Source organism: Pipistrellus kuhlii, unplaced genomic scaffold (genome assembly GCF_014108245.1).
Source record: "Pipistrellus kuhlii isolate mPipKuh1 unplaced genomic scaffold, mPipKuh1.p scaffold_m20_p_2, whole genome shotgun sequence".
NCBI lineage: Eukaryota > Metazoa > Chordata > Mammalia > Chiroptera > Vespertilionidae > Pipistrellus > Pipistrellus kuhlii.
In genome coordinates, this window is record NW_023425515.1 from 50,203,145 (window position 1) to 50,226,182 (window position 23,038).

At 41.8% G+C, this 23,038-nt stretch overlaps 1 protein-coding gene across 1 annotated transcript in view; it reads left to right on the forward strand.

Annotated features, from left to right (window-relative positions):
* Positions 1–23,038, forward strand: part of HACD2 (3-hydroxyacyl-CoA dehydratase 2) — an 82,311-nt gene that overhangs the window by 4,887 nt on the left and 54,386 nt on the right. The window contains exon 3 of the mRNA XM_036447531.2: positions 12,475–12,493. Within this exon, the coding sequence (XP_036303424.1) occupies positions 12,475–12,493 (19 nt within the window). The remainder of the gene's footprint in view (positions 1–12,474; positions 12,494–23,038) is intronic.

The window sequence follows — 23,038 nt, forward strand, 5'->3', positions numbered from 1 at the left end:
TTGTGACTCCATTTCTTTCAGAATCAGTGGACCAAATCTCTCATGTTTAGCAATAGCACAGTCTTTAAATGAGTACTTCTTGTCAAGGTAGCCTGCTCGCAGTGCATTTGCAATGCAACTGTCAATGATTTTCTCCCATAAATTCTTCACCCAAGTCACAACTTCTTGCAGTTTAGGTTTCACAAAGTTTCCATGCTGATTTCTCTCCATTCTATTTTCAATGTAGTCATTAATTTCCATGTGCAAATTGTCTTTGAATAGCTTGTTTATTCCAATGTCAAGAGTCTGGAGATAGTCCCTCATTCCTGCGGGATTCATTATCTGATCTATTTTTCTTTAGTGAAGAAATGTCTTCATGTCTTTAGTGCGGTGAGTGCTGGCTGCATTCCAGACTAGCAGACCTCTTAGGCTCCCTCGCATAACAAGCGGCAGCATTAAATTGACCCACTTCCTTATAACTGCTTGTGTGGCCCAGGCTTTTTCAGTTTCAAGAATAAAAACGCCCAAAACACGTTCAGTCTTTTCCTTCTTGCCCTTAGAAATGATTAAAGGTGGGGTTTTAGTGCCATCCAGACGAATTGCCAAAATACAGGAAACACGTGCACTTTCGTAAGCAGTGGAGGGAAATGTACACTAAGGAGGCACCCCGCTGTTCAATTGTTGTTTAAGATGATTGACCCATAAACACTGCTGTTTCATCCATAGCAATCATGTTGGAAAGACTGTATTTAGAGAAGTCAGCATCATCAATAAAGGATTTGAATGCAAGTGCTCACTTAATAACTTGAGTATCTTCCAACCTAAACAATGTTGTACCGGTAGATCTTCTTAAAGACAGTTCACTGAAGGAAATTATCCAGCCAGTGTTTGATGCTTTGAAGTCTTCGGGGGCTATGTCAAACTGTGGTGCCATTGCAAGGGCAAATTCTGAGCCCTATTCACAACCAAAGCCTTTGCTCTCCTGTCAACAACCCATTCACAGATCAGGTCTTCCAGCTCGGAAAATAAGGGTTGCCGACCTGATCCACACTTGCGTTTTTTAGCATTTCCCCTGTCCACTTGTTCAATGAGGTTACCATACTCTGCTCGCCATTTTCGGACCAATCAGATACTCAACATCATCTCTTTGCAGAAAGCAGTAAGATTTTGGCCCCAAGAGTCTTCCACGATTCCTTTCTCGCACTCCACGAAGTAGCTTTTTCTTTTTGCGCTTATTTCTAGGGGTAAAAAAAAGGAATTGGGGTATCAAGGTGGGGGGAGGGGGATCACTTAAAATGACACGGGGGATCAGAGGGGGGAATCAAAATGGCACAGAAGAATCGGGGGGGGATTACCATTTTAGTAATCCCTTTTGATCCTCCTATATCATTTTGATTGCCCCCTCTGATCCTCCTGTGACATTTTAAGTGATCCCCCTCCCCCACCCCTGTGCCACTGAACACCTTCACCAGACAGCTCCCCTACTTTTTTTTATCAGACATTTACCCCCTGGGGCCTACCTGGGGACTGTCACTGGGCTTGCTGGGCCTGGATCTGGGCTGAAGCAGGGCCTGCCACTGACTGAGAACCTTCAGTCATCATGAGGGTGGCCGTGAGCATCAGGTAGTGGCACCAGAGACAGACCAGTACTCACCACCTTCGCCGCGTCCTGTCCACTCTAATCCTCCTGTTCTTCTACACGCATCTGCGAAAGTCTCCTCCTCTCTCCCACCCCTCGCTCACTGCTCACTCCGCCTCCACACAGCAGTGACATCAGGACTCCGCGCAATGTCACTGGTTGCTAGACACCAGTCGGGGCGGCCCTAGTGACCAGTTTATGGTAAATTAATTTTCCTTCTGAGACAGAGCCTAGGGGGGCCCTTATTTTCGGGAGGATGCCTTATATTTCACTCAAGGAAACCTGTAAGTAGGTCTTATTTTCAGAGGATGTTTTATTTTTGGGGAAACACGGTATTACTTGTTCTCTAGGATCTTGAAATCTTACTCATTATGTCACTATGCTGAATATTTAGAAGGCTCTGTGTGTGTTTTCTTGAAAAGCAAATAGATATTACTTGTTCTCCAGGAACTTCAAATCTTCAGAAAGTAACTTGTTGGTTGCCAGGAGTTGTAGGGAGTGATTGCTAATGGGTACAGGATTTCTTTTTAAGGTGATGAAAATATTCTTGAATTGGATAGTGGTGACAATCGTATAACTGGTGAATGAACTAAAAGACATCAAACTGTATACTTTAAGTGGGTGATTTTTATGGTCTGTGAATCCTATCTCAGTATTTTAAAATTGCCATCTACACTAATGTACACTAATAAAAGAGTAAGATGCAAATTGACTGTACCTTTGTGATGCCCACAGGCCAGTCAGGAGTGAGTATGCAAAGTAACCCACAAAGATGGTGGGTTAATTTGCATACACAGGTGCCGAGCGGCCGGGGGTGGAGCGGGATGCTTGCATTATTGCCATGGTGAAGACCAGGCATTCCACATCACCCCAGCCGCTCCAGGCCTCTAGGCAATGTGGGGAGGCAGAAAGGTGGCTCCGGATCAGAGTGGAAAGGCAGCTCCGGCTACAGTGAAGGCAGTACTGGCAGTCGGGAAGGAAGGCCCCATTCTTGCATGAATCTTGGTGCATCGGGCCTCTAGTCTACACTAGTAAAGGAGAAACATGCAAATTGCCCATACCTCTGCTCCACCCACAAGCCATGCCCACCAGCCAATCAGGAGTGAGTATGCAAATTAACCCAACTGAGGTGGTTGCAGCCACAGAGTGAGCAGGAGGCTTGGGTTTCTCCAGCAATAGAGGAAGCCAAGCTTCCCACCCACTCTGGCTGGCCCTGGCCTCCACTCAAGGCTCCAAAGTTTCAATTGTAGAAGATGAATAAATCCCAGATACCAGGGCCTCCACTTGGGTCGCCGGCGGGGCGTGGCTGGCCTGCTAACCACCACAGGCCCCTTGCCCAGGCCACCCACGCCCCAAGGGAACCCCCACCCTGATCCGGGACACCCTTCAGGACAAACCAGCTGGCCCCAACTTGTGCACCAGGCCTGTATCCTATCTAATAAAAGAGTAATATGCAGATTGACCATCACTCCAACACACAAGATGGCTGCCCCTATGTGAACACAAGATGGCTGCCACAAGATGGCCAGTAGGGGAGGGCAGTTGGGAGGAACTAGGCCTGCAAGTGGGCATTTGGGAGCAATCAAGCCTGCAGAGGAGGGCAGTTAGGGGTGACTAGGCTGGCAGAGGAGGGAAGTTGGGGGCAACCAGGCCTGCAGGGGAGGGCAGTTAGGGACAAACAGGCTGGCAGGGGAGCAATTAGTCATTAATCAGGCTGTCAGGGGAGCGGTTAGGGGGTGATCCAGCTGGCAAATAGAAGCAGCTAGGGTTAATCAGGAAGGCAGGCAGGTGAGCAGTTGGGAGCCAGCAGTCCTGGATTGTGACTGGGATAGGGCCTAAAAGGGCAGTAGGACATCCCTTGAGGAGTCCCAGATTGGAGAAGGTGCAGGCTGGGCTAAGGGACAGTCCCTCTATGCATAGATTTCATGTACTGGGCCCTAGTTCATCTATAATGACATATAATGATAAGTTTTCTTTTTACTTCATTCTTATTTTGGATTCATGATATTCAGGGGTAAGGACAGATTCTTATGTTTTCAGCTTTGTTAGAGTAGAGTAGAAAATTTAGAAATTAGTAGATTGATGCTACATTATATCAGTTTAAATTTATTTTTGAAAGAATTCAGACTTCTGAATATGTTTAGTTAGCATAAGACCGTAATTGTAGCAGACACTTTCAAATGCTTATGATTGGATGTGCCTCTGATTGACAGCCCTTACCCACCCCCAGGTCTTCACCCTCTGTTGCCCCTGTGTCCATGGGCTATGCATATGAGTATTGAAGTTCTTTGGTTTCTCTTTTCTTCTTCCCAACTCCCACACAGAGGTATGTCAGTCTGTTCATGCCTCCATGTTTCAGGTCTTATTTTGTTGGTCAATCGTTTTTTTCATTTGATTCTGCAAATAAGTGAGATCATGTGATATTTGTCTTTCTCAGCACTACCTTTTTATTCTTAAGACTTGGTTTGAGAAAACAGACCTCAAAGAGAGATTTCTGAAAAGACAGCAGAGTCATAATGGAAATAGCTAACACAGGCAGGAATGACAACAAACCTAGATTAACCAGCTTCAAAAACAACATGAAAACCAGAGGGAAAATAGAACTTGGGTATAATTAATAAGTGTCACAACACTAGGAGGGAAAGGGGAGCCTGTGGGAAACAGGAGCCCACTCACACAGGCCTCACTCTTGACAACTGAAGTTCATAGAAGCAAATTGTTATTGTGTTAAAAGAAGTAAGAAGTTAGTGGCTATAGAAGGAATGTGCTGAAATTTAAAGAGAACTAAAAATATTGATGGTGGCAGGGCAGGAAGGGAGGCCTCAGTGCAGAGAGATAGGTGAGACTGAATATTCAAGAAAAGCAGGAGTTACCAGAAATGAAAAGAGAACATTACAAAATAGTAGTGCCAAGCACATTAGAGATATTGTGTATTGGTGGAATTTGAACCACAGAAAAATAAAATATATAGAAAAGTAGTGAAATCAAAAGACTAATAAGGCAATATAACCAGTGTATCTAGAAAACAGATTGAGGACATGCAGACTGTCAATTAGTAAGGCTACAGAAGTAGACTAGATTGGAATGTATAATTCATAAATAATTGGGGAAAATTATAGAAAACTTTTCTGAACTGAAAGACACTATGGTTGTTGAGAGCACATAAGAGTTCCACATAGGAGCTGTTTTTGAAGAAAAGAAATCCCATCCCTTTCTAGGCACTTATTTGTTACATTTTTAAACTTAAAACAAAGATAAGGTCTTTGTTTTAAGATCTTATCTTTTTTCCAGCAAAAAAAGAGATCTTAAAATGTAAGATTTTTTTTACCCCATCCTTGGACTTTAAAGAATTAAAAAATTCACAAGAAGCCAGGAGAAAGCATTACTAGTTTTCTGTTGTAGTAACAGACCATGCAATTTCCTACAGATGGAGACATTTTTAAAACTCCCACAAAAAGTAAAGAACCTTATTAAGGATATTTAACTGTCCTATCTAATAAAAGAGAAACATGCAAATTGACTGTACCTCCATTATGCCCACAAGCCACGCCCACCAACCAATCAGAAACAAATATGCAAATTAACCCAACTAACATGGTGGTTAATTTGCATATCCAGGCACAGAGCAAATACTGAAGACAGCGTAGAAGGAAGCCAAGCACTGCAGAAGGGAGCAAAGCTGTGGAGAAGAAGCAAGTGGGGTGGCAGAGAAGGGAGGGAAGCAGGCAATGCGGGGGAGAAGGGAGGGAAGCAGACCGCCGCAGGAAGCCCTACTGCAGGAATTTTCCTGCAATGAGCCTCTAGCCCTACCTAATAAAAGAGTAATATGCAAATTAACCATCACTCCGCTACACCCACAAGCCATGCCCACCAGCCAAACAGATTGAGTATGCAAATAAACCAAGATGGCTACAGCCACAGAGAGCAGGAGGGAGGCTTGGGTCTGTCAGGCAATGGAGAAAACCAAGCTTTCCGCCTGCCCTTGCTGGCCTAAGCCTCCACTCAAGGCTACAAAGTTTCAATTATTGAAAGTAAACAAATCCAAACAGAAATGGCAGCAGCCACGGAGCTGGGAAGAGCGGGAGGTTAGGGTTGTCCCCTGCAATGGAAGAAGAAAAGCTTTCCACACATCCTGGCTGGCTCAGGCTTCCACTTAAGGCTACAAAGTTTCAATTATATTAGATTCATAAACCCCAAAAGAAATGGCTGCCAGCCAAGGCCAGGGAGCGAGCAGGAGGCTCGGCTCTACTCCAGGCTACAAAGTTTCAGTTGTAGAAGGTAAATAAATTCCAGATACCAGGGCCTCTGCTTGGGTCTCCAGGGGCATGGCTGGCCTGCAAACCACCACAGGCCCCTTGCCCAGATGCCCCACACCCCAAGAGAGCCCCCACCCTGATCCGGGACACCCTTCAGGACAAACCAGCTGGTCCGTGCCCATGCACCAGGCCTCTATCCTAAATAATAAAAGAGTAATATGCAGATTGACCACCACTCCAACACACAATATGGCTGCCTCCATGTGGTCAAAGATCCTGCCTCTGTGTGGACCCAAGATGACCAGCAGGGGAGGGTACTTGGGAGGCACCAGACCTGCAAGGGAGGGCAATTGGAGGCAATCAACCCTGCAGGGGAGGGCAGTTAGGGGTGGCCAGGCTGGCAGAGGAGGGAAGTTGTGGGCAAATAGGCTGGCAGGGGAGCAGTCAGACATCAATCAGGCTGGCATGGGAGTGGTTAGGGGGAGATCAAGCTGGCAGGCAGAAGAGATTAGGGGCAATGAGGAAAGCAGGTAGGTGAGCAGTTGGGACCCAGCAGTCCTGAATTGTGAGAGGGATGTCTCACTGCCCATTTAGACCCGATCCCAGTGGGTACCAGATTGGAGAGGGGTGCAGGTTGGGCTGAGGGACACCCACCCCCCTCCTCCATCCTTGAATTTCGAGCACCGGGCCTCTAGTTATATAATAAAAAATTAAAATTAACCAAGTCTTGAACAGTGTCCAATGGAACTTTCTACAGTGGTAACATTCCAAATTTGTGCTGTCTGTTAACAGTAGCCACTAGTCATATGTGGCTATTGAACCTTTGAAATGTGGCTGGTGGGATAGAGAAACTTTGATTTTATTTATTTTTAATTTAAATTTAAACAGGCACATGTGTATTGGTGGAATCTGAACAGAATAGCTGGGCAGTACAGCTTTATGGTACATATTGGAAGGTGTCCACATGGAATTTCATGAGATATTTCAGTGCTTATCAGCATAGAATAAAGTGTAAAGAATGATAGTAAGTGAGCAAAGTAAGACCAATCTAACAATGAAAAATGTTTAGAAAAGATATTTTTTAATAACCTATTGAGATAAATGGCATTGAGTATTGTTGAGGTTAACATTTAAAATTGGCTTATTGCTATAGGTGAAATGTAAGGGTTTCAAAGGAGATAACTGGGGAGGGGGATAGGAAAGGTCAATGGGGGGAAAGGGGACATACGTAATATTTTAACAATAAAGATTTAAGACAAAAAGAGGAGAGAACTGTTTACACAATTTCAAGAGAGATTTTGACTCTGGCAAATCTTCTAAGTTTTTTTCCACTGAAATATGCTTAGTTTAGTTCAGTGATTCTCAGTGGATCTCAGCAAGAGCAGTCCCACCCTCCAGAGTGCACTTTGAAAATTGTGAAGGTATTTTGATCACCACAATAGATAGGGATGCTGCTAGATATCCCACAATGCCTAAGACTGTCCAGCTCAGTGAAGATTCCTTCTGCATCCCCGCCCCCCTCCCCGACTTCATATATTCTCCCCAGGCTAACCCCTCTAAAGATATAAATTGATAATCTTGTATTACATATTAATACTAAAACATCTTCACGAGAAGTTAAAAAGCTTATTAAGTTAGAAGATGGTTGTTGTCTTCATTTCCTATTGCTGCATAACAAAATATTACAAACTTAGCAAGTTAAACAACACTCGTTTATTATTAGCCCATGGTTCAGTAGAGGCTAGGTTCTCTGCTCAGGATCTTGCAAGACAGAAATCAAGGTGTCAGCCAGGCTGACTCAGGGGGCTTTGGGAAGAATCTGTGTCTCAGCTCATTTAGCTTGTTGGCAGAATCCTGTTCCTTGTGGTTGTAGTGTGAAGTCCCCATTTCCTTGCTGGCTGTCAGCTAGAGGAGGTCATCCTGGCTCTAGTTTTTGCATATGGCCCCCTCCATCTTTGAAGCCAACAATGGCTCATCGAATCCTACTTGTTCTTTGAATATCTCTGAATTCACCTTCTGCCATCAGCTGGTGAAATTGCTGCTTGAAAAGGGATCACATAATGGGGTCAGGCCTACCCATATAATCTCCATACCTTAAAATCAGTTGATTTGGGACTTCAATTTCATTTGCCAAATACCTAGATTAGTGTTTAATTGCATAATCAAGGAACAGGAATCTTGGGGAATTATCTTTAGAATTCTGCCTATCACAGCTGATATCAAAAAGGAACCTAAATGAAATAAAGGTGTGATCTGCAAATAACTGAGTAACTTGCTCACTCAGCACATTCTGTGTTGTAGGTATTATAGCATTTCCAGCTTGCTTATTTAGTTGAAAAGGATTTCAGTGCAATAGCGTTGTTATTGCAAACGCAATGAAACACTGAAAATATGTAACAGGAGATTTGAGGTTCCTGTTTAGATTTTAGTTATTAAGTTAGTGGAGACAGTCGGGTCTTACTGGATTTCTCTATATGGACTATTTTAGTAATATTTATTATTACTGCCTTTTGGGTGATCGCTGTAGTTTTTATGTTTTATTCTAAAGCTATCCCCAACCTATTATACAACTACTTTTCTTGCCTCTTGCATTACTGGTTGTTGTTTTCTAATCCATCTTCTATTCCTTACTACATCAATCAAGGAAAATGGATTCCAAGGTCTTTTTACAAACTAAACAGATTGAATATCTCAGCAGGATTTCACAGCAGAAGGATGTTTTCTGTGATAGTTGCTTTTTATCCCATCCCATGATACAACCTATGGGATTATATACCACACTTATAAATGATTAAGACCTAGCTGATTTACAATAATATTGTATTTCCTCATTTTCTCGACTTTGGTATTTATCTTGGCATATTATTCCACTTCACTTAAAATTAGTTCCATATTTTCATTATTATGTCTTTTAAAATATTTTATTGACTTTAAAGAGAAAGAGGAAGGAGAGGAAAAAAGAGGTAGAGAGAAAGAGAAACATGGATTTGTTATTCCACTTATCCATGCATTCATTGATTGATTCTTGTATTTGTCCTGACCGGGGATTGAACCCACAACCTTGGCATACTGGGACAATACTCTACCAACTGAACTACCCAACCAGGACTATCCTATATAATAAAAGCCTAATATGCTAAGTGTCCGGTCATCCAGTTGGCAGTTCAATCAAAGCATAATGTGCTAATGATATGCTCAGGCCACTCAGCTGCTCGCTATGATGTGCACTGACCACCAGGGGTCAGACAGTGGACTGGTCAACTAGTCTCTATGACATGCCCTGACTGCCAGGTGGCAGATGCTCTGACTGGTAGATTAGCTTGCTGCTGGGGTCCAGCCGATTGAGACTGAGCGAGATGGGCCAGACACACCCTGGGGCCCTCCCGTGGTCCTTCCCCGGCTGGCCAACCTCCCATGTCCATCCCTTGCCCTGATTGTGCACCAGTGGGGGCTCTTGGCCTGGCCTGCGCCCTCTCGCAATCTAGAACCCCTCGGGATGTCAGAGAACTGATGGAATGACCAGTCACTATAGTGCGCACTGACCACCAGAGGGCAGAAGCTCAATTCAGGAGCTTCCCCTGGTGGTCAGTGTGCTCCCACAGTGGGAGCACTGCTCAGCCAGAAGCCAGAATCACAGCTGGCGAGTATTATACATAGGCAGTGGCAGGAGCCTCTCCCGCCTCAGCAGCAGTGCTAAGGATGTCTGACTGGCAGCTTAGGCCCACTCCCCAAGGGTGCCTAAGCTGTCAGTCAGATATCCCCCAAGGGCTCCCGGATTGCGAGAGGGCACAGGCTAGGCTGAGGGACCTTTCTTCCCCTGCCCCCTCACCCTGAGTGCCCTGAGTTTTTTCACTTTCTTCAACTTTGCAGCAGGAGGTCCAGCTCATCTTGTGATATTCATACATTTGAGATTCTTAGCAGTGTTTTCTTTAGGAAAAGATTATAAGATTTGCAGAATAGTAATTCTTTTCTCTTATTAGTTATAAACAAATTCATGCAGCCTGATTTTTTTAATCTAAGGTTTCCCCTCGGTGCTCCCCAAAAAACAACTTAGTGAAATATCATAGCCCCTCCTTGTCCACAGGGGATAATCCCCAGTAGGTGCCTAAAACTGAAGATAGTACCAAACTCTGTATATTTTATATTTTTTCCTATACATATCTACCTTTTTATGGCTTCTCTTTGGCATATCTGAATTACCTGCATCGCTACTCTTGTGCTTTGAGACCATTATTAAGTAAAATAAGGGTTATTTGAACACAAGCACTTTGATATTACAATAGTTAATCTGATAGCCCAGGTGACTACTAACTAATGGGTAGGTAGCATATACAGTATGAAAATGCTGGACAAAGGGATGATTCATGCCCTGTGCAGAAAGAGTTGGAGAGATTTCATCACACTGCTCATAACAGTGCACAATTTAAAATTTACTAATTGCTTCTGGATTTTTCCTTCTAATACTTTCAGACTGCAGTTGATCATGGGTAATTGAAACCATGATAAGGGGGGGACTACTGTAATAGTTTTTGAGCTGTCTTATCAAACATGTTTTAGATAAGCCAAGTCTTGTCAAATTAGGCCTCTGTAGATAATAAAACTAATAACGTTCCAGGAAGTACTATGACAGAAAAACCAATAGAGTAGAAATAAAACCTAGTTTCTTGATTCTAGACTTTACTTATTTGGGCAAATTGTGCAGCCTCTTTCAGCCTTGGTTTTCTCATCTGCGTGTAGAGATATTTGTCCTGCCTACCTACCAGGATACTTGCTAGGGTCAAACCACACAAAGACTGCTAGAGAAATGTAATTCTACAATGCACTACAATAGCTGATAAGTCTTATCATTTAGGAAAGCTTTGGTCATTAAATCATTCTTATGGATGGCTTCAAATTATTTCTTTACCACCACCACCAGGGTTAATTTGAAGGGGATTTAGAAGAACCTAGTTGGCTCATTGGATGGCCATTGAGATGAAGAGATAGCATTCTCATCCCAGGCACTGGAATTAAAAAATAACAGGGAAGAACCGAAACCAGTTTGGCTCAGTGGTAGAGTGTCAGTCTGTGGACTGAAAGATCCCAGGTCCGATTCCGGTCAAGGGCATGTACCTTGGTTGCGGGCACATCCCCGGTAGGGGGTGTGCAAGAGGCAGCTGGTCGATATTTCTCTTTCATCGACGTTTCTAGCTCTCTATCACTCTCTCCTACTCTCTGTAAAAATCAATAAAATATATTTTAAAAAAAATAACAGGGAAGAGAGATGCCAGAAGTATAGGCTGGACTTGGAAACCTGTTGGACTTGGGGTTGAGAGGAAGGAAAGAATAGTTGCACCTGAGAGACTAGGAGGTTGGTGTGCTTGCCATTGAGGCATGCCACGTTTGAACTGCTGCAGGTGCAGCTGGATGGAGATTTCAAAGGCAGTTTGGAATGTAGGCCTGGAGCTCAAAGAGATGCAGAGTTAGAGATTAGACCAGGAGCATGCCTGTAATGAGGTTATGGAATGAGACAAGATACTAATGTAGGGTAGAGCTTTGTATAATAGAATGAATGTCTATGTTGAAGGGTTTGCTAGGCAAAAGGTGCCAACAAAGTCTTTTCTAACCTTCTGTGCTCTGGTCTTTGACAGTTCTGTTCTGTAGAACGTGAGACATGGGAGATATACACTGAGTGGCCAGATTATTATCATCTCTGAACACATAATTGGCCACTCAGAGTGTGTGTGTGTGTGTGTGTGTGTGTGTGTGTGTGTATTAGAGGCTTGGTGCATGAATTCGTGCATGGGTGGGGTCTAGCCAGCCTGGTCAGGCGGAGGGGACATGGGCGGTTGGCCAGCCTGCCTGCTGGTCGAACTCCTGGTCTGCCCCGACCCGCAGGGCAACAACGAGGGCACCTGGAAATCACCTAAGAGAATGAAGCAAACAAGGAACTCGAAGAATGGAGGCAAGACAGGGTTCTGATCAAGCCTCAAAATTTTATTCAAGAACAATGGTTTATAAGCTCTCAGGCTGGGAGGGGAGGGATAGGAAAAGGGGGTGTTGTCACAAGGTGATTGGCTGGGCAGTGGGTACCTGTTCTTAGCTGGTTGGCTAGTCCAATGTGGGAGGGATAACGGTTTTGAAGCCTGGGCTTTTTGGCCTCTTGCTCAACCAGGAAGTGGAACTGACCAGGAAGTGAGACGGGACTTTTTCCTTATGGCTCCTGACACTGGTCGAGGGGACAATTTGCATATTAACCTTTTATTATATAGGATATACACTGAATGGCCAGATTATTATGCGTTCAGAGATCATAATAATATGGCCACTCAGTGTTTACTTACTGCTCTTATAAGTTTACATATGACTACTGGGTGAGATTTGCTTTTTTGGAAATCTTCCATAGATAAAATTAAAATGAACAAATAAAAAACTGAATAAGAATTTACATTTTATTAAATTGCCCCTATCCAAGTTGAAAAATGGAATGTTTGTTTTTCAAATTTAATAGTACTGGCAGATACTACTTTATTCTTACTGAAAGGCTAGTTTATATGAAATAAAGCTATGTAATATTGTTGATCTCTGCTAATTTTCTTTTTCCTTTCTTTTTTCCTCTAGATTTTACATTGTGCAATAGGTAAGTATAGAATTATCCTTCTTAATGTATACAGTGGATTCTGCTTTATAAAAAAGTCATAAAAGGCTGGTTTGATTCTTATTGAATTTTGAAAAAAATAAAACTTTATTATGTATAAAATGTCTTCAGTTGTTATGGGTTTCAGTTTCTAAAATCATAAGTACTATTTAGATGTTACTGCTGAACATTTTATTAAATGTCATAGCTGGTTTGCTTGGTCACTTTAAAGAGGCCTCTCATACTTTCTTGTTACAAGGCTCACAGAGTATCATATTTACAAAAATGTGACTTGGGGTCCTGGTGCTGTAGAAAGCCCTTTCTGTGATCACTTAAATGTTATATTCTCTTTTCTTACCTTTAAAATGGGAGTACTGCATATATTGCCTACCTCCCAGATGAATATTTAATGTATGGAAACCAGTAAGTATAGAGAGTTATATAAATATAAGGGATTTCTACTAAAAAGAAGATACCATGTGTTTTCTTTTGGGGTAAAGGGAAGAGCCATCAAATTCTTCTCTAGAATGAGGCATAGTTTAAAGTCTGCAGTGCTAAGCCCCTTTAATTAAATGGAAGTCAGTTTTGGAAAGTTGGCAGACCCTGTATAGTAGGCCCATAGTGATTGCTATGAATCCAGACTTGATTCTCAAAGGGAAGATTTGCAGTTGGGCTCATTCTGAAGCACCAAAGGTCTGAAATGTCGAGACCTCTACATCCAAGCCATTATGACCCACAAATTAAGAGGGTTCTTAATATATTCAGGGCACTATACTTGGCACTTGGGATTTCAGAGATGAGGAAACATACAGTTCAGGTGGACCCAGCAAACTGTTCACCGTGGGTCTTGCACCGGTGGCTGACCCCAGTACTTTTCAGGAAGACAAAGCATCATTATGAAGTGTTGCATTTTGCCTGTTTTCCCTCTAGGAAGAAAATCTACAGTCAGGGATTTCTCAAGTGATCTTCAGAATTTTATATGCATGTGTCTTTGTTTATTTTGGGGTTCGGTAGGTAGAATTCATAGCTTTCATTTAGATTCTCAGATGAGTATGTGACCTCAGAAGGTTAAGATTCACTATTTCAGAACCTTTGAGCAATTGATTTGAAAAGGACTTGGGGACTCCTCTGTCACATGGTCTACTTTCCCAGAGAAGATTAGGGGACCTGGCCAGGGACACACAGCCAGAATACGGTGGAACTTTGCTTGGACCCAGACCCTTCTGAGCCAGAATCTATCTGACTGATTTGATTTTGTGGTGAATGTGGTGAATTTGATTTTAATCCTTTATCTATAATTTTAAGATGAAAAGAATTGTTCCTTCTTAAATTGGTTAAATGAATTTTAAGCATAAGCTTGCAGATTGGGAGATATATTTGGTCAGAGAGAGTTCTGGAACCACTGCAGGTCTTCTCTACATTCTGAACCTGGTGCCATCATCTCCCCAACTCAGCCTTCAGCTGCCCAGAAAGCTCTTAGATGCATATGTTTTCTCAGCACGTTTACTATTATTATTGTTAAATAGTTAATTGTATTAGTGTTTACATTCCCTTTGTCTTAGAATATATCTCTTTATCAAATTTCTCTCCTTCAAATAATGTTTCTGACAAGAATATTCACTAATTCATACCAAGAACATCATCGAATGCCTAGGAGGTGTGTGCCAGACACCGTGTTGGGCAGAGGTAAGCAGGCACAGGCTTAGGTTCGGGAATCTCACAGTCAGCCTCTGTGGTCCTTTTGCGGAAGACATTCCACAGACCAGCATCCGTGTCACACTCTGCTCTGATGGTTTGTTCACAGGTGCCCCTACACAGTAGATGCTTAAAAATTCCTTCCTATTCCTCAAAGACCTTGCTTTGTCAGCAATTCTCTCTCCTGCATCATCACCCTTTGTTATCTACCTTTTTCTTCTCAGCTCACAAAATGCTCAGAGTGTTCCATCCTAAAAATAATTTTTAACTTAACCTTTGATCCTATACTCCTTCCTTATAGCTATATAATTCTTCTTCAGAAACTTTTAAAATATATATATATATATATATATATATATATATATATATATATATATATCTTTATTTCAGAGAGGAAGGAAGAAGGAAAGAGAGATAGAAACATCAATGATGAGAGAGAATAATTCATTGGCTGCCTCCTGCACATCCCCTAATGGGGATCAAGCCCGCAACCCAGGCATGTGCCTTGACCGGAATCAAACCTGGGACCCTTCAGTTTGCAGGCTGATGCTCTGTCCACTGAGCCAAACCAGCCAGGGCCCTCTTCAGAAACTTTACAAAGTTTATGGTAGGCTCTACTTCCTCACTCCCATTTGTAATTTAACTGTATAGTTAAGCTCTGTCCTCATTGTCCTATTAAAATTGCCCTCTGGTCTAAAATCAGCAGCTGTTTCTGTTAAATTCCAAGGGCTCTCTTGACTTCTGAACTACATTGGGCCCCATTGATGACTCTCTGTGAGATCCTGCTCCTGTAGCTTTCATTATAAAAAGCCCTCTTGGCTTTTCTTGTCCTCTGTGGTTCTTTTCTTTCTTTGAGGCTTTTCTTGCTCTCCTTGCCCCTAAATAGTAGGTGTTCCCAGGGTCTGACCTAGCTCATTGCTCTTCTGACTGAAACCCACTTTGTAGGAATGAGATACTTACAACATCTGCTTCTCTAACTCTAAACACACCTGACACCTGCACCTCAGACTCCAAACTTATCTGGGTACCCATTCTTGAATGCATACCTCTTTCTCAATGCAAATCAGACTCCCAAACTTGTTCTGCCTTACATATTGTCAGGAGTACCATCAGGCACCAGCCATTCAGTCACTCTTTTTTAGACTTAGTGCTCATCAGTGGTTCCTCTTTCTCAATTACCCACACTTCCATCACCTGGTTATCAGGTCTTGTCAATTCTCTCTTCTAAATCTCAGATTGTCCTGTTTATTTTATCCCTACTCAGAATCTCAGTATATCTCATCTGAACTCCCATATGGGCCTCTGAACTTCTAGACTTATAATATTAACTAGAGACCTAGTGCGTAAAATTCATGCATGGGGGTGGAGGGGGGTGACCCTTAGCCTGACCCTCACCCTCTCCAATCTGGGACCCCTTAGGAGATGTCCAACTGCCAGTTTAGGCCTGATCCCGCAGTCAGACATCCCTCTCACAATCTGGGAATGCTGGCTCCTAACCACTCATCTGCCTGCCAACCTGATCACCACCTAACCACTTCCCTGCTGGCCTGATTGCCCCCAACTGCCCTCCCCTGCTGCAACCCGGCTCTTCCTCTGCATGCCCCCCGGCCACCAGGCCTCACCTCCACTGTGCACGCAGCCATCTTGTGATGACGTGAGGGCGTGGTGCCTCCTAGGCTATTATTAATATAGATAATAATAAGAGCTACCATTTATTGAACATTTACTATGTCCCAGGGCTTTACATTCATTGTCTCATTTACTTCCCACTTTACAGTTGATAAGACTGAGGCTTAGAAGGTTTAATATCTTGATAAAGTTCACACAGCTAATAAGCTTTATAATAAAGTTCACACAGCTAATAAGCTTTATAACCAGGAGTTAACTCACAGCTTTGTTTCCAAGTCCATGCTTCAGAAAAACCTTGAGGGGTTTAGTTAAAGGATAATTCTGAGTATGTCACTTTCTTTTTTTATTAAATTATTATCTGAGTACATATTTTAACATTGCGCCCTCCCCTCCCCCCCGTCACTTTCTTAAAATATTTCACTGGTTTAAACATCAGGATTTGTTTCTGCCGCCCTCCCCACCCTTATCTGTGACCATTTCCTGGCTCCTGCTCCATGCTCCAGCAACCCTGACCTTCTTGTGGGTCCCCCGTTATGTTCACTATTTCCTGCTTCTGGTCGGTACCCAGGTTTTGCACTCTACCTAGAATGAACAGCCCACCCCCTGCAGCTGGCAACTGTTTGCTACTCTTCCTCCAGTAAACTCCCCTACTACCTACTGGCTAGGTTAGAAATCATCCTACACCTCACTCTTCATTATATTTTCCATAGTGTATTATGGTTTGACACTGTACTTGTATCTACCAACACCACTAAATTTTTTGAGAATGAGAACTTTCTAATGGATTTCCATATCCAAATACCTAACATGGCACCTAATGTTAATAATAACAGGGGGACTATTATTCACTAGTGGGGACTCAGTGAATATTTGATCATAGTCTTATCAAATTCTAGTGAAATTTTCCAAAACGTACTTCAAATTATTTTCAATTCCTTAAAAACATTAATGAGAATAACAAAAGACTATTTCTAACATTAGCCTAAGGCAGTGATTTTCAACCTTTTTCATCTCAAGGCACACATAAACTACTAAAATTCTGTAGCACACCAAAAATACATATATTTTGCCTATCCGACAAAAAGATAGGTATAATTTTTATTCACACTGAAAAGCTATTGTCATTTTTTTATTTGACAATGTAAGGGAAAAGAGGTCAGTGCCCCTAACTAAAATAGTCAGGTATTACATGTTCTATTTGCAGCACACCAGTGTACCTGCCGTGGCTCACTGGTTGAAAATGGCTGGCCTAAGGTAATGCTTAAATTTTACTCTTACAACTTAAGTTTATTTTGGGAATAATGGTTTATGTTCCTGTGGCTTTCTGAAAGTTTTCACTGTAACAACTTGGTCTTCTGGAAACTTGTTTTAGAGCCTGGAGATGTTCTTCCTTTATTTGCTGTTCAGTGAAAAGTCTGGATTTCAGTCAGACATGGATTGTTTACTGGCTGTGTGACTTCTAGGCAGTAATTTGGCTTTTGTGTGCCTTCATTTCTTCATGAATAAAGGGGGGATAATACTTACCTCCTAGAATGTTATAAAAATGATATTGGACAGTGCAAGAAAAGCAATACAATGCCTGAAACAAGGTGATGTTGAAAACTGCCCAATAGAATGGTAGTGTTACTAATGAAAGTATTATCATGTTATAGAACGTCAAAAGTTTTATTCTGTCCCTAATGTTATGTTTAATATTTCTATAAATGTAATTTTTACAAATTCTTATTCTTAAATTGCCATTACAATGTAATTCAGGGCTACTTATTCTTAGGATGGGTTGCAGTTGCTTCTTGGTCATGGTTGTGACAATGCAACTTGGCAAAAATAGCCTCTAGGTACAATAAAATTCCTTCTAAGAGACTTTTTTTGTGAGGAAGTCAAGCCTCTGCCCTTGTGAATAGGTTCCCATGCCCCAGCTTTTTCAAAGTAGGTTGAAAGTTGTCCATTGATAATGCAAGGGCAAGATTTCTCAAATGCTGGGGTTGCATCCCTCAACCTAAGATTTGTAATGCTTTATGCAATAGTTCTCTTTATGGAAATGGGATATTTTTTCTTTTTTGGGGGGAAACCCACTTTGAGACATGTCTTTCACAAGAATATAAAGAAGAGTTGTGCTTTCTTTATTCATAAGGAACAGTTTGTATTGAAAGAAGTATGATCTTTTTTTTCATGTTGTCTTCACGATTATTGGATTGTGGAAGAAGCAGGTAGAACACATGTGTTAAACACAAGGCCCGCGGGCCAAATCCGTCCCGCCAGGCCTTGCAATGTGGCCCGCACCGCGCTGTCATCACTGCACTCCGCTGCGTTTCCATCACAATGACAGTTTATGACTGTTCAGTAAACCATTCGGCCCGCGATTTAGGCTGGATTTTAGATTTTGGCCCCTTCTCTGATTGAGTTCGACACCCCTAAGGTAGAATAAGAGGTGGTTTTCAGGTAACAGTGTTGGGATGGAAGTTAGAGGTAGGAGGACTGGAGCTGAAGATATTCTTGGCAAGATGTGACATTGTGCATGTGTTGAACTTGCTTGTTGGAAATTATACTGTCAGTATAAATAACTAGAAGTTCTCTTTTGATTGAAAACTGTAGAACAGATATCTGAACAGAAGCTCGGTCATGGCCCAGCTTTAGTCATAGTCATGTCTAAAGCTGAGTATTAGCACTTTGATTTCATCAACAGACAAGGACAGAAGGCCTCTCACTTGGGTAGCCTGGATTTGTGGTTTCAAATATTTGCTGTCTTTGCCAGCTTGCACTCCTCTCTCAAACTTATGACACCTTTTATTTAATTATTTTACAGGTACATTTTAAGAAATTCACAGTCACCTTAATATTAGTAGGCAGCACATGCTTCAGGCTCATTTTTCACAGGTGCTGGCAAACGGTGGCAGGAAGGAAGGAGAGCAGCTGCTGGGACACAAGTAGAAGACCCATCTCCTCCTACCAGCAATGTTTTCCCTCCCACCATTTCGATTGACCTCAATCCTCTCTAAACTGCAACAACCCCCTCCCCGCACCTCGCTCTGAGAGGGCCAAGCTTTTGTCAGTCATCTGTAGCGCGTTACTACAGGAACTGCTGTCGCTTAGTTAGTAAAACCAGACACGGAACCCTCCATGTTTTAGCAGAAAAGAGCTCCGGAAGGAAGGCTTCCCGAGGGAAGGTTAATGCCTACGGATTTACCCCCTGGAATCCTGCTTTCACCCTTTGCCCAGCCCTCGGCTGTCTAAGCACAAAAATTAACTGCTTTCTTTGAACAAAAACTGCTTTCTTTGGTCCACTTTGCTTAGTTGACATTTTAAAAACAAACTTTACCAAATAGCGAGAAAGAACAAAAAGGGAAAATAAATCTCAAAAATACAAACAATATAAAGATAGTCATGTTTCCAAAGTATGAGTTCCTGGTCCTAGGGGCTAACTTCCTTTTTGTTGCTGGAAGCTGACACAGCATCACATGGACCTTGCTGGCTCTCTTCTCTCCTTGTTCTTAGCATGCTCAACTCTGGGGACCCTCTTCCTCAAGCCCGCTCACAAATGTGAATAAGACATTGCTTTCTGCCTGGGGCAGTGAGGACAGGAGGAAGGGAGGTGCCTTTGAGCTGGGAAAGTGGACATAATCTTACCAGCAGGCCAGCCTGTCTCCACTGCTGAGGGCTTCTAAGGCTCACTCCTGAGAGGCCTGGGTGCACTGGGTGGTAGGAGACCTGGGTACGAGGTTGCCAGAGTCCATCTTCACTTCCTTGCAATTCCACCCTTGTCATTTGTTCAGTATATTGGTTTTCCAGTCCTGACACCAAAGCTCTGTGTCAAGACCATGTGACCATAATCTCCCAAATCAGTCAAATCCTCAGGTCAGCCTGGCTCAGTCTCTGTCTGCCTTAGCTCTTTTTTCGCTGTATTGCTTCCTGATCAAATCTTGCCTCCTCCCATCTAGACAGCAAGAGAAGGGGAAGGATAGTTTTAGCACCTGCATCTTCTTCTGATACCCAAAGCTTCAGCCCCCATTCTCCGAATACAGCTTGCCTTTTTATACCACCATAATTTTGTATGTATAATTTCCTTTGCATGGAATGCTCGGCTCTGATAATGGTTTCCTGCTCTCTGTGAATGTGCGGAGATGAAGGGAAGGGGGAAACGGGACATGCTCATTTCAGGCCCCACGTGCTTACTTACGCAGGGAAGGTGGGAGACACTCAGCTCATGCACGTCGCCTGGTACCTAGCAAGCACTCAGTAAGCTGTAGCAGCTCTTCCACTGATGATTACTGGACAAAGCATAACCCCTGAGGGTTTCTGTGCCCACTTAGAGGTCAGAAGGGAAAGCCATGAAGAGAGTCTAGACCAGGGAATTTTACCCTGTGCCTTCCTTGCAGGTTTGAATGGGAACCTGTTATTGAGCTATTTAAAATGTTTATAAACAAGGTAATATCTTGCTGTACAATCCATCAGGAACCAAGCTAAGGCAAATACTACTAATTTTGTGACAAGTCAGACATCCTCTGGGCCTTAGTTTTCATATCTGAAAACTGGGGGGTTGGACTAGGCAGTAGATGGTCTCTAGCATTCCTTTCAACCGGATGTTCTGAAATTCCATGAACCTGTTAACTATGCTCTCACTTCAGAGACGAAGGTCAGTCAGTAGTAATATATCAAAAGCAGCATATGTTAAATGATTGAGTATTAGGACACTTGTTTCAAGTATGATAGTTTTAGTACATTTTTTCCTTGCAATGTATTTTAAAAGCCAAAGCAGAATTAGGATGGGAGATAGAGCACACACATTTTTTTATAGCATACATTTACCCACTATCATCACTAGATGGCACCTTTGTATTAGTAATATTTTTTTTATCTTAGAAATTATAGAACTTCAAGAGTTCTAATAAAAACGGACAGTAATGAATAATAGTGAAAACTGAGGAGTAAATTAACCAGAGAAAAGAGAAATTGATGTTTTCTTATCATTGTCTGATTTCTTGATGATTAATATTTGAGGTAATGAAAACCTGGAACTTTCCACATTGCCCCGAAGGAGATTATCTTATAAATATTTCTTAATTATTGGGTATAAGATATATTTAAAATTAAAATGAGATTAATTTTTAATTTTCAATTAACTTTTTAAATTAAAAAGGTGGAGGCAAAAGAAATATTTCAAAGTTCTCTGGTAAGATGGCTTGGGACAGTCTAAAGTTAATAAGCCTAAAACCTTAGTCCAGTAAAATTAGAAACATCATCTAGTGACTGGGTTTAGTATATTCCATTGAAGCAAAGGTGAAAGCTTGAGTCATCTTTTAGCAAAAGAATTAATTTATGATTCTGTGGCAGTTGAATAGTTAAATAATGTATTAAAAGGAGGAAGAATGTTAAGAATATTTGTTTGATAATATTGCTATGTTTTCTTTTTAAAAAAATATATTTTATTGATTTTTTACAGAGAAGAAGAGAGAGGGATAGAGAGTTAGAAACATCGATGAGAGAGAATCATCTATCAGCTGCCTCCTGCACACCTCCCACTGGGGATGTGCCCGCAACCAAGGTACATGCCCTTGACCGGAATTGAACCCGGGACCTTTCAGTCCGCAAGCCGACGCTCTATCCACTGAGCCAAACTGGTCTTGGCAATATGTTTTCTTTTATAGATTTCCTAGAATTCGATTTTTTTTTTTTCATTTATGGTGAACTAGAGGCTCAGTGCCTGAAATTCGTGCACTGGTAGGGTCCCTGATGGCTGCCTGCTGGGTACTCCCTCCCTTCCCCTGGCCAGCCCCACCACCTGGTTGAACTCCCGGAAGAATGGTCGAAGGGGACAATTTGCTTTTATTATATAGGATATGTTTCCACTGGTTTTTAAAATTTTAATAACAGTTCCTACCGCAGTATGTTCTTTCAGTTAGCAGCCTGCATTTAGGATTCATCAGTATCTTTGAAAGCATAATAGCTTATTCCTTTTTATTTTGGAATATTTCATTGTATTTATGTACCGGTTTACATTTACGCATTGTGAAGGACCTCTTGTTTGCTTCCAATTTGGGATGATTATGAATAAAGATGCTGTAAGTATTTATGTGCTGGTTTTGTGTGGACAAAAAAAAAAAAAATGCATTTTTAAATCAGTTGAGTATATACCTAGTAGCACAATTGTAAAAGTAGCATTGAATAGTAAGATTATGTTTTTAGCTTTGTAAAAAACTGCCAAACTGTCTTCCATAGTGGCAGTACCACTTTGCATTCCCATCATTAATGAATGAGAGTTCCTTTTGCTTCGCTTCTTTATCCCAATTGATATATTTGATTTTAGCCGTTCTAACGTGTAATAGTGGTATCTTTTATTTTAATTTTCATTTCTTGAATGACATATGATGTTGCACATATTTTTGTGTTCTTATTTGCCATCTGTATCTTTTTTGGTGAAATAGTTGTTCCAGTCTTTTGCCCATTTTTTAATTGGGCTATTTTCTTTAGATTAAGAATTCTTACCATATTTTAGATACAAACCTTCTATAAGATATGAGTTTAGCTAATTTTTTTTCCCAGTCTGTGACTTGTCTTTTTATTCTCCTAATAATATTTTTCACAAAGCACAAGTTTTTAATTTTAATAAAGTCCAGCTTAATTGATATTATCTCTCATGGATTGTGTTTTTGGTGTTGTATCTAAAAATTTATTACCAAACCCAAGGACACAAAAATTAAATTTTCTCATGTGTATTTTTTTCAGAATTTTATGGTTTTGCATTTTACAGATATGTCCATGATCCATTTTGAGTTAATTTTTGTGAAAGATGTTCAGGATGTCTGGGTTCATTTTTATTTTTATTTTTTGGATGTGGACATCTAATTGTTCTGGCACCATTTATTGAAAAGACTATCCTATCTCTGTGCATTTGTCATTTATCAGTTGATTGTATTTGTGTTGGTCTATTTCTGGGCTCTATTTTATTATTGGTCTGTCCTTTATAATAAAGAGGTGATATGCAAATTGAGCATCACGACTTTGCACAAGATGGCTGCCCCCATGTGGAAATAAGATGACCAGCAGGGGAGGGCAGTTGTGGGCAATCAGGCCAGCAAGAGAGGGCAGTTAGAGGCGACGAGGCTGGCAGGAGGGTTCAGTTGGGGGCAATTGGGCTGGCAGGGGAACAGTTAGGCATTGATCAGACTGGCAGGGGAGTGATTAGGGGGTGATCAGGCTGGCAGACAGAAGCAGTTAGGGGCAATCAGG